The sequence below is a fragment of the Pithys albifrons genome, chromosome 3 (assembly GCF_047495875.1).
Source record: "Pithys albifrons albifrons isolate INPA30051 chromosome 3, PitAlb_v1, whole genome shotgun sequence".
Taxonomy (NCBI): domain Eukaryota; kingdom Metazoa; phylum Chordata; class Aves; order Passeriformes; family Thamnophilidae; genus Pithys; species Pithys albifrons.
Genome location: NC_092460.1, coordinates 31,704,721 through 31,717,243, shown reverse-complemented (window position 1 = coordinate 31,717,243; position 12,523 = coordinate 31,704,721). Strand labels below are relative to the sequence as shown.

The following is a 12,523-nucleotide window of genomic DNA, read 5'->3' as shown; positions in this document are numbered from 1 at the left end:
GTTTTCATTTACACAGTGTCTCCTCCACGCACAAGAGAATGTAACAAAATGTAACTAAAACCACATATCCTTACAAATAAGGGGAGAGAGAGTGTTTCATACAAAGGTTAAACAAAAAAATCTGTTTAATGTCACTTTGGGGATTATAGGAACCAGAGCAAAACAAGCATCCAGAACAAACTTTGATGGGTTGCTTCAGGAAAAGCACATGTGTGAGTGTGTGCCATCACATCTGCATATTCAATATGTCTTGCTGGGACAGCTCAGGGAAAATAGGAAGCTGGAAATATTCAGTGTGGGAATTAGATGGAAGAATGTGAACCATTCTAAACAAAACATTGCAAAGTTGCCAGCTGACTTGCTAAAATGCCAGTGCTCTCTAGGATCCCTTGAAACAGAGCTGAGGACTGGCCTTGCCGCTCTGGGAGTGGGTAGGGAGCCAGGAGATCTGGGCTGTATTCCTGGCCCTGCAACAAATCCAGCATGTGATGCTGGAAAGTCATTCAGCTCTCAGTTTCCAAAAGCTGATTTCATGCCTATACTTCTGGGCACCTAGCGTGAGACAGCATGAGCCCAAACATCCAGGATTTCAAACAAAGTTAAGCTGCAGGTACTAACTTCCCATCCATGAAAAACATACATTTTGGGACTCAGCTTTATCACAGATGCAACAGGGCTAAAACCTGCAAAGCAACCCAAAATGCTACGACGCTCCAGGCAGTACATGATTACATGATGGACATCTCGTTTTGCAAAAGGAAGGGTGCTACAGATATACAAAGGAGAATTATTTAGTTACCTGTTGTCTCCCAGGTGCTGGAAACCACTGCCATTCTATAAACATTTTCACAGGTTTCAGTACATCTGAAGACTTTTGTTTAATGTTTCCTGCTGCGGTGCATCAAGGAATAATCTTCTTACAAAAAGATTCACTGTTCCAAAAGGAACGTGAAGAATACAGATCAGGAGTGCTGCCAAAAAGTGTGGAACAACAACACTGTCAGGACTAGGAAAATACTTGAACTCAAGAGTGAAATATTGGAAAGAAAGAAGCTTTTCCATGTAATTTAGTCAGCATATATGCTGGGGAAAAGAAAAAAAGCAGGAGAAGAAACAGTATTTCTAACTTACGTTTTTTTCTGTGCACACACATTTTTAAAAAACACTGGAACCATGTGAATTAAAGAAAGTTGTGTTTTCATTGTACATGACAGGGTCTGGTCACAGAGAAGATTAATTTACATGACACTGTAGGGGAAAGGTTTATTATGGGATTTTTTTATGAACGGTGTAGAAACAAGTTGAAAGAACTACTGTAAAACACAGATCTTGGTTTACCCATTTATATTTCCACCTCCAACATGATGAGCTCTATACTTTCTTCATAACCTGTTTGTGTCTGCCCTTAATTTTAACCCCACACATCTAGAGAGGATTTTCAAGATTTTTGTGCAGGTAAATAATACGTGTTGGTGAATTTGGCTGTTTGAATGGGGTTTTTAGAGTGCCCACATGTACCCAAGAACAGAAGCAAGAAAAAAAGCAATTAAAATCATCCACTATGTATAAAATTGTTTTGTATCTTAAGCCTGCCTTCCTTACAAAACTGTATTTTCTAATTCTCACCTGCAGTTTGAGCTGGGCTCTAACTGTGAATCTGATTTTCACAACAAGTTCCCGAAACAGTACTGCCCTATTTTTCAGTTTTCTTCCAAGAACTTACTTTGGAGCTGATGCTCACAGGGCTGGTGATCTAACTTTGTCCAATTCAAGGGAACTGCCAATTTTAGAATGCTATTTACTACCTGAAAATATGCTGGTGGCCACAGTCCAGAAAGAGAGGAGTTAAAAGTAGTGCTGCAGTAATCCATGGGTACAAAAATCTTGTGTTTTAAGAACCTTCCCTGGGCTGAGTTTACCTCTTAAGAGGTTACCTTTCACTATTACAAGAATATATGTGAATTATTTGTCCCTGGACCTCACTCCTGGGGCCCCATGCAAGGCTTGACTGGAGAGGGATGCACCCAGGTACTGATACCTTTTCTTCCTTGCAGCTTCAGACAGTGAGGACAGAAAGAAGCTTTCCTGATACCAAATAACCCTTGCTCACAAGCTGACCAATATTGCAACATCTGCCCTGACTGCATGGAAGCCTTTGGCAGAGCAGAGGCTGCAGCCACTCTTCTCCAGCCTCAGCCAAAGGCCACAGCATCTCCTCCACCCCAGGCTGGGTGTGCTGGCTGTCAGTGCACAGAGCATCCATCTACCTCTGCTGGGCTTTGGACTAAACAGCTGTTACAAAGGAAGATTTCACAGACCTGCTGCTGTTAACAGGTACCACACAGCATGTCAGACACACATGTTTCTGCTGTGACTGCACAGGCTGCCCCTTTTGGATCAAGTTGTAGAGGTCTCAGAGTTCAATCCCCAGGAATGGCTTATGAAAGCAATTACTACCTGAAAGGTCTCTTTGTTTTTGTGCCACTGCTTTTAATAATAATGATTGCATCAGATATTTTCTGCCATCTCGATCCTCTTTGGTACTGCTAACAAAGATATGACAAAGCCCAACGCTTAAAATAGCACCCAGGGCAATGAACTGCAAGCACTAAGGTTTGAGGTTTTACATCCTGCCCTCCCAGAGCACTTTCCCTTTGATGATTTTAACCATTGAGTACCAAGCTTCGCATAAGCCACAGAGGGTGTGACATGTATGGCCGAGTCAGAGAATCCCCTGTGGGCAGGGGCCCAAGTCCCTTGCTCTGAGCACCAGACAGTCCTGTCCCACAAGAGCAGACAAGACATACATGACAGGCACATGGCATTCGAGGACAGTTGTCCGGACAACAATACATTGGTTTGGTTCTTTAAGCAATCCTTTCATTTGTGCTTGGTTCAATCCGTCACAGCAGCAAGTCACTGGCCAGTTTAACAGCAAAACTGGGAACATAATCCAGACCTCCCACACTTTACATCCTGTGACCTCTCCTCCTCATATCCACATAGTTAAGTTCTTGTCAACTACTGATTGACAAGTAAAATCAAGGCCTGAAGGAAAAGACCCAAATCCCAAAGGCTCGGATTTATAGCTGGAGTCTGCACTGAGACATCAGCTCTGGATTTTACCCCAGCAGCCAACCACATATTCACAGTACATTGTATTTTGAATAAACCATCCCTGACACCAGGAAATACATGGCAGATGAGAATTACTTTGTGCAGGTTGATACTACATAATTCTGTAGCATCTATTAGAGACAAGATAGCTGCAAATTACAAAAAATGCACCATTTTTTTAAGAAAGGCTTAATAGTGACCTAATCTTCACAAAAAACCTCAACACGCAAAAGGACCCTAATGTTACAATTTGCAAATAACCCATGGATTAGTTACATTTTCTTTATAATCTCTGGTAAAAAAAATAAAATTATAAAGAGCATGGGTTCCAAGGGGAATCCATTCACTTCACAGCTCTATCCTAATTTATATCTGTGTTTCTGAGTACACAGGTTAAGTATATATGCTTATGTATCTAAAATATGCACCTTACATGTCCATTCTGTCTACACTTAAATGAGTAACTCTTAATAGAGATCTTTGTCACGTAATTACTCATTGCATTTACAAAAGGTTTCATGGGGATCATTTTTATTTTACATTCAAGAAGAAAAGGAACCTCTAAAATACACCAGGGCTGCTTCTGTGACACTTTGCTAAGCCCAGAAAAGCTTTTCAGTAGTAGTCAGAGTCCAGTCAGTGTGAAATGCTGATGAGCAGCATGTTCCCTCCACAGCAAGGGGCACCCTCACTTTGCTGAGCCATGTGAGAAGATGATGCCTTAGGTGTCAGCAATGCAAAATCACAGAATCACTGAACAGTTTGGGTTGGAAGGGACCTGAAAAGGCCACCTAGTCCAACTCCTCTGCAATCAGCAGGGGCATTTTCAAATAGGCCATGTGGTTCAGAGCCCCAACCAACTGGGCCTTGGATGTTTCCAGGGATGTGGCATCCACATGGCTCTGGGAAACCTGTTCCTGTGTTTCACCACCCTCCTTGTAACAAACTTCTTTGTATCTAATCGAAATTGACTCTCCTTCCATTTAAAACCATTCCCCCAAGTCCTAATGCAACAGGCCCAAAAGGGCCCTTTTGGTCTCATTCTTACACAAAAAGAACATTTCCCAAAATGACTTCGAAGAAGTTCCACTAAACCAACTTTAAATCCAGTTTAAGACCATGTTGTTGTGTCAGACTTAGTTGATTTTTGTGGATATGCTTCAAACATGTTGAAGAAGGTCTGAAAGCCAACTTGTGAAGGACAACTGTATTCCCCTGAAGTGTGCCTGCATCTGAGCAACCGGATCTAGTGGGAGGTGTCCCTGTACACGGCAGAGGGGCTGGACCTAGATGATTTTTAAGGTCCTTCCAACCTAAGCCACGCTATGATTCCATGATGAGAACTTGAACCAGTCCCACATCAGCACTAGCTGAACTACTCAGCGAACCAGCTGCATTTTAGGAGCGGAGAAATTTCCGCACTGTAGCTCATACAGTGTGTTGAAACGCTTTAAACTGAGAAGTAATGTAGTGGTGGGTTGGACAAAAGAGCTGAAAACCCAACCCCAGCCAGTCACAGGAAATTAGCTAATGGATTGTGTCAGGCTACACCCCAAAAGGCACCAGCCTGCAGCCTCTGTAACTGATGAGGGAGGCTGAGACCATCCATCCCTTCTTTTTCCAAGGGTGGGAAGTAAAAGGTGGGAAGTTTTAAACAAAAGCCTAGATCTTGAAGCTGTTTGTGTGAACCAGGGCCTTGCTGGGCTCCTACCTCCCTTTGATCATCTCAGCCATGCTGAGTAGAGCATGTAAATCTGAGCTGCCTCTCTGCTCCCTCAGACAAAGCTGCTTCCTGTCTCTCAGGTGCTGCAGTAAGGGACAGTGTGGTCAGTTGGGGCAATGGAAAGATCAGAGACCGCAGGGCACAAGAGAAGGCAAGAGGAACACAGTTCCTCAAGGAGCCAGTTCAGGAAAAGGACTGTGGTTAGCTAGGCAAGGTGGGAAAAATACATTACTTTAGGAATTAATTTAAGGTTAAATGGAACAAAAGAGAGAAAAGGTTAGCAGGGCATAGGCTTTACTGTCCAAGGGGTTTTGTGCCATTTCTATCCTGCAGTCTCAGTGGCCACCACCCATAGGCAAAAAATAGCCAAAGGCTAAAAGGATTCCTGTGGGTCAGTTCACAAGTTTTCCATTCTGCAACTGAAGCCATGAAAATGCAGAAAGCACATGGAGTAGGGTGGAAGAAGAAACAGAAGGACAGGGAAGGATTCTGTTATCTTTTAAATTATTAATTTGAGCCAAAAGTTTACCCTGCCAATTGACTGACAAAAATAACAAACAAGAACAGGCTGAGATGGAAGCTGTGGAGAGACCTGGTGGATGTTATGCCCAACCATGGAATAAAAGACACAGGATAGACAACAGTGCAGCTATATCAGCAGGAATCATTTCCAATGGCAGAAGCCACGAGTGAATTATGTGGATCTTCCTGAACCCCTGCCAAGCAAAACCGTCCGGCCTCAACTGAGCATCAGTGGAACTGGGGAAAAAAAAAACCGAAGCATTTATCTGGCAAGTGCTTTCAAAAGAGAAAGTGGCTGTTGGGAGCTGCTCAAAGGGCTGGAATGCTAGAGACAGTTCCAGGGTGACAGATCAGCCATCAGAGTGTACATGAGACAGGCAGGGACTTTTAATACCATGCAGTTTATTGCACAGTGATTACCACCTTCTATTTATGCCGTACAAGATCCTGAAAAACATGGCACTTATTTCCTTACTCCTGGAAACACAAAGTCAATTGAACAACCATGTGACATATGGGCCCTTTTCATGCACTTTTATCTTTCTAAACCTCAATTTCCAAATATCTGTCACTTAGACCGGGAAATAAAAACCTACTAGAAATAATAATACCTGTGCCTTCCCTCTCCTTCCTGCCCAAACCAACCCCACAGTAGATTAGGACTATGAGTCCAAATTCCAGGCTGTTCCACTCAACATATAAATCTCAGTTTTTCAAAAGGAATGACATATGCTCTAAGTGTATAACATATGAGAAAGAGAACTTTAGGGTCTCCAGAAAATGAATCATCTATTTCTAACCTTTACTGGATACACCTAATAGGCATTTGAAGGCATAAAGAAAACCATATTTCAGGTAAGCTTTTATGCCTTGAACAGGCACCTTTCCCTACTCTCCTTCAAATGTGGTTTGAAAGTGAAAGGCTTAGAGAGAGGAAATACTGCATTATTTCCGTGATAAGATTCTGCAGCTAAATTTGGGATAATACGGTGAAAGACTTCATTAGCACCCTTTCAGAATGACTTGTCTAACTTGCTTGTAGCTTTGCCAGTTATGAGTAATGCAACAATAGCTAAGATACACCAACACCACTTTTGTACCACATTTCCTTCACACATTGCCTGATGTCTACTGGACTCAGCTTTCTTGTGTGCAATCCCACTGCCTTCAGACAAGCAATCCTGGCCAAGACAAGTCCACGAGAGGCTGTACCTTTCACCTGCTCCTCACTCCACAGAAATTCTCCTTTTTGGTTGAGATGTTCTGTGACTGATCTGAGCACAGCTGAGCCGCAGTGCAGCTGCTCAGAAAAATCTGCTGCCCTTTATCTTCTTCTTATTTAACCTGATGGTTAACCACCTCCGACAGCACAAAACTACAAAAATAATGCCACAAAGATAATTCATACTGGGTGACACTGGGTGACTGCAGCTCCACAATCACTACAACCAGGTCTACACATTGCTGGATGACCCAGGAGTACAAATTTGGTCGGGATTGGACCAAGGTATGTGATCAGTCTCCTGCTGAATGAGCCAGAGCGCAGGATGCAGAGCCAGCGCCAATTCTGCACTGGCCGTATGCCAGCCACAGGGGTGCAGACGATACCTGATCTGGCTGGAGTGGTGCTCAGGGATACCTGAGCCGGCATAAAGTCTGCTAGTAAAAAGTTAACCTGTCAAAAACCACTTGAATTAAGTTGAGCAGGCAGGGTGAATGAATACCAGGTCAGCGCTTCACATCATGTGGCCACCCCATTTTTGAGCCAATAATAGGAGCTGTACTGCTGGCTTTTCTGCATTGCCAAACCACAGCCTAATGTCAATAGTGATGCTTATATGCATGGGGATCTCACTGTAGGGTCAGGGCCTCAGAGTCCTTTAACATGCCTTGCCTCTAACTTAAGGCAAAAAAGAAAGAAAGAAACAGAAAGAAATTTAAATGTTTAACCTCTAAGTAGTCAACTCGATCTACTAATATGGAATCTGTATGTGAAGATGGAGCCATGGGTGTTTCTGTAGAAGATAAATTTAGATGATGATTAAAATAGAGCCTATTTCTTCAGGTTAGTCAAAGCCTCACTACAGCAAACACATCAGTAATGAGGCCGATTTGTGCAGTATTTTTGTAATCCAAACAGCATTAAAAATGTGCCCTGTCATGTTGAACAAATGTGAACTTCATTTTTTTCTTTATAGCCCTTTGGCACAGAAGGGCAGTTCTGCTCTTCTGAAACTGTTTTGAAAAGCCTTACCTGATCTCTGGTATTTAACCTGGAACTTAACCCATTTTTAACACTGCCACAATACTGCCCAGCATTGAGATGTGCACAGTTACTATTACAGGAGGCTACAGACACATAGGAAATGTGGTTTTCAAACATTCTTGAAATTGCTGCAAATCACTGGAAATTGTTTGGTTTATATGAGTACTTCAACTATTTTCAGGGCTAGTTCAAGAAGGACGTTAGCCGAAAGCTGTTTTCAGATTTTCCATTTCCCATTACAGAGGTCCTAAAATGGTCCACACAGAGATGGATGGCAACCCTGGCAGTTACCCAGATCTCTGAGCTGTTTACAGCCATGCTCCTATTGCTCCTGCAGGCATGCCTGGACAGAGGGTTCCCAAATTTTGGCCCTCAAGGCTATTACTCTGCCTCAATCCCACATGGCAGACCACAGCAGTCAGTGCTCCAGAGGGCAAGGGCAAGGCAGTGGCCTGCTTTCCCCATGGCACCTTCCAGACCTGCATGAGCCCCCTGTCCCTCCTGACAGGGCTCAGGGCTCCCAGAGAGCTCGAGGGATCACCAGCCAGCCAAAAACAGCCCTTGACAAACGCCAACATGGAGTGGGGCCAGTGGCAGGCACCGAGGGCTCACAGGGGGTGGAGTGAGGGTGCTGGCTGGAACATGGAGCTGAAGTCTCAAGCTGTGCCAAGGGAGGTTCAGGCTGGACATTAGAAGGAATTTCTTCATAGCAAAGGGTGATTAGACATTGGAATGGACTGCCTAGAGAGGTGGTAGAATCACTGTCCCTGGTGGTGTTTAAGGAAAGACTGGACATGGCACTTAGTGCCATGGTCTAGTTGACATGGTGGTGCTTGGTCAAACAAGGGACTCAATGCTCTCAGAGGTCTTTTTGAGGCCGGGCTGGGGGCGATACTGTGCCTCAGGCCATGCCGGGCTAGGGTGATGCTGTGCCGGGCCGGGGCCATGCAGTGCCCCAGGTCGTGCCGTGCCGTGCCGTGCCGGGGCGATGCTGTGCCGGGCCGGGGCCATGCTGTGCCACAGGCCGTGCCGGGGCGATGCTGTGCCCCAGGCTGGGCCGGGGGTGATGCTGTGCCGGGCCGGGGCCATGCAGTGCTCCAGGCTGGGGCCATGCAGTGCTCCAGGCTGGGCCGGGGGCGATGCTGTGCAGGGCCAGGACCATGCTGTGCCCCAGGTCGTGCCGGGGGCGTTGCTGTGATGGGCCGGGGCAATGCAGTGCCCCAGGCCGTGCCGGGCCGTGCCGGGGCGCCCCCAGCGGCAGGGCGGGGCAGCGCCGCGGGCAGGGCGGGGGCGCCGCGCGCGGCCCGCGCTGTTTCCAGGGCGACGGCTCGCAGTGTTCCGGACCGTACCATTGCGCAAGCGGCGCGGGGGGAGGCGGGAGGGGGGGAGCAGGCCCGGCCCAGCACCGCCTCCTCCTCCGCCGCTGCCTCCTCCCCCCCCGCCTGGCCGCGCCTCCCCCTCCCGCGGCCGGAGCGGCGCCGGGCCCAGCAGCGCGCGGCGCGGAGCGGAGCGGGCGGGCCGGCCCGCAGCGGCGGAGTCGGTACCGGCGGCGGGCGGGCCGGGCCGCGCCACCCCTGCCCTCGCTGCCTCGCCGCCGGCGCGGGATGCGGGCGGCGCGGGGCCGCGGGCTGTGAGCGGCGGCGGCGCGGAGACAAAGGGAGGCGGCGGGGCTCGGCGGCCGGCGCTGGGCACGGGGCGCGGGGGCCGCCGCCGGGGCGCGCCCGCCGGGATGCGGCGCGGGGCGGCGCGGCCGCGGCAGCAGCGCGGCGGCGGCAGCAGCAGCGGCGGCGCGGCCCGCCCGGCGCGGCGGTAGAGGCGGCGGGGCCGGGCCGGCGGTCGCGCAGCAGCGTCTCCCGCGCCGTCCGCGCCGGCGATGTGAGGGCGGCGGCGGCGGCAGGAGGAGCGCGGCGCGGAGCGGAAGGCGGGCGGGCCCCGGGCGGAAGCGGGCCGGGCCCGGCGGCGAGGGGCAGCGGCGCGGCGGGGCCGGCCGGGCGCGCGATGGAAACGCACATCTCGTGCCTGTTCCCCGAGCTGCTCGCCATGATCTTCGGGTACCTGGAGGTGCGCGACAAGGGCCGCGCGGCGCAGGTGTGCACGGCCTGGCGGGACGCCGCCTACCACCGCTCGGTGTGGCGGGGAGTGGAGGCCAAGCTGCACCTGCGCCGCGCCAACCCCTCGCTCTTCCCCAGCCTGGCGGCGCGGGGCATCCGGCGGGTGCAGATCCTGTCGCTGCGGCGCAGCCTGAGCTACGTGGTCCAGGGCATGGCGGACATCGAGAGCCTCAACCTCAGCGGCTGCTACAACCTCACCGACAACGGGCTGAGCCACGCCTTCGTGGCGGAGATCAGCTCCCTACGCTCGCTCAACCTGAGCCTCTGCAAGCAGATCACGGACAGCAGCCTGGGCCGCATCGCCCAGTACCTCAAGGGCCTGGAGGTGCTCGAGCTGGGGGGCTGCAGCAACATCACCAACACCGGCCTCCTGCTCATCGCCTGGGGCCTGCAGCGCCTCAAGAGCCTCAACCTGCGCTCCTGCCGGCACCTCTCCGACGTGGGCATCGGGCACCTGGCGGGCATGACGCGCAGCGCGGCCGAGGGCTGCCTGGGCCTGGAGCAGCTCACGCTGCAGGACTGCCAGAAGCTCAGCGACCTCTCGCTCAAGCACCTGGCCCGCGGGCTGGGCCGCCTCCGCCAGCTCAACCTCAGCTTCTGCGGGGGCATCTCGGACGCGGGGCTGCTGCACCTGTCGCACATGAGCAGCCTGCGCAGCCTCAACCTGCGCTCCTGTGACAACATCAGTGACACGGGCATCATGCACCTGGCCATGGGCAGCCTGCGGCTATCCGGCCTCGACGTCTCCTTCTGCGACAAGGTGGGGGACCAGAGCCTGGCCTACATCGCACAGGGCCTGGATGGGCTGCGCTCCCTCTCCCTCTGCTCCTGCCACATTAGCGACGAGGGCATCAACCGCATGGTGCGGCAGATGCACGGGCTGCGCACCCTCAACATCGGCCAGTGCGTCCGCATCACCGACAAGGGCCTGGAGCTCATCGCTGAACACCTCAGCCAGCTCACAGGCATCGACCTCTACGGCTGCACCCGCATCACCAAGCGGGGCTTGGAGCGCATCACCCAGCTGCCCTGCCTGAAGGTGCTCAACCTGGGACTTTGGGAAATGACTGAGAGTGAGAAGGTCAGGTGAGAGGAGGAGGGCGCCCTGAGACCTCCATCTCCTCTGGAGGGACTCACTGACTGACTGACTGCTGCAGAGGAGGAGAGAAAGAGAGAGAGGGGCACGCACAGAGTCATGCTACCCACGCACTCTGGCACTGGAGGGGGGAACACAGAGAAAGTATATCCTTGACCCTTCTGTGCTACCTACCTACCCTTGCTGTAGGGGAGGAGGAGGAAGGGGGAGCAGGAGGAGAGAGAGAAAGCACCTATCCATTTTCCAGGTCATGCCTCAAGCTCCATGCTGGGGAAACGGAGCTCTCCCTTCCCACAGCATCCTTCCCTGCAGAAGAGGTAGAAGCCCACACTCTTATGCACTGGGGCTGAGACACCCCTCTATCCCCACTCCCCGATTCCATCCCCTCACGCACTAAGGATGGATAAAGAAAGACCCTTGTTCTGCCATGCATTCGGAATAGATTATTTTGGTTTATATAAAAGGAGAGCGGGAATGGAGATGGGAACAAAAAATAACAACAGCAGAAAAGGCTTCCTAGCTACACTTGTGTATCCAGCCACCCAGTCACCCTGCACTGGGCACAGACACAGCTTTTGGTAAAACACCATTCCATCTCTGTGCTTGCCCCTCCCCTGTCCACACATTTGTGACAGAAATACTGCTCCCTAGGTACACAGATTTTTTTTTTCTTTTTAAATCTGTTTTCAGTCTCTAGGTTCATGTTATTCTCTGCTGTGGGTGGATACAACCTCCCACTATTCCAGTTCTCCACTGCACTGAGATTAGTGATAGCTACAGCCTCTCCTTTTGTCAGTATGTTTCCATGTCATCCACTATGGCTAATGGAAAAGCCTAGGCACTCCATTCTCTCTCCCCATCTCTCTCACAATTTCCTCCTCCTCATGTCTCTGTGGGGACTGGACACAGACCCCAGTCTCTTAAGCCTTCCCATGCACTGGGGGACACTGAGAGTTACCGAGACTTGTCTTCCCTTTCATCGTTCTCTCTTTTTCTCCCTTCCATCGTTCTCTCTTTTTCTCCCTTCCTTTCTCTTGGCAACAGGGATAGACATATCCAGCCACATACATATCCATTCCTCTTTGGATCGGGGGTGAGCAGGTAGAAGGGGTTTTCAGCTCCTCTCTACCCAGGGAACTTGAGGAAGAATCTCCAGCTTCATTTCTGCTTCATTTGAGATACTGTGACCTGTTTTTATTTTGAAATGCATAAAAAAAATTACTGCTACAAAAACAGCCTCTTTCTATCCCTTGCTTACATCCTGTAACTGATTCCAGTTCACTCATTCTCCCCTTTACAGTATTCATTTTCTTACATGGTTTTATTTTTAAAGACATATGAAGTTGCTGTTCTTGTGGATTTTTAAGTACATTTTTTTTCTGCTGAATATATTCTATATATATAAATATATATATGATGTCTGGCTACCTCGTTTTAATTTGTTACTTTTTTTTCCCCCTCAAAAGCCCTGGAATTCTTACAGGAAAGAGATTTTGAGACTGAAACATTTTTGTGCCTAGACTGGAATAATGCCCCTTGGGTTTGTTCTTCTTTTTGCCCCTCCTCGCCCCCAACCCCTTTTTTTTTAAATTTTTGTTTTCAGGCTTACGCTACTGTGTCCCACCTTCACATTCTGGTTGTGCCTCTCCCTCCCTCTTCACTGGGGACCCAAACTGTGCTTCTGCATT

The 12,523-nt window shown here is 49.7% G+C and overlaps 2 protein-coding genes across 3 annotated transcripts in view; one reads left to right on the top strand and one right to left on the bottom strand.

The window, feature by feature from the left end:
- WNT5B (Wnt family member 5B) overlaps positions 1–12,523 on the bottom strand; it is a 73,380-nt gene that overhangs the window by 28,104 nt on the left and 32,753 nt on the right. The gene's annotated exons all lie outside the window — the stretch shown is intronic.
- FBXL14 (F-box and leucine rich repeat protein 14) lies at positions 9,080–12,252 on the top strand. The gene has a single exon (XM_071551248.1). The coding sequence runs from the start codon at positions 9,627–9,629 to the stop codon at positions 10,827–10,829; it is 1,203 nt and encodes a 400-aa protein (XP_071407349.1). The 5' UTR covers positions 9,080–9,626; the 3' UTR covers positions 10,830–12,252.

Coding starts and splice junctions, on each gene's coding strand:
- FBXL14 (XM_071551248.1), top strand. CDS start 9,627: ATGGAAACGCACATCTCGTGCCTGTTCCCCGAGCTGCTCGCCATGATC.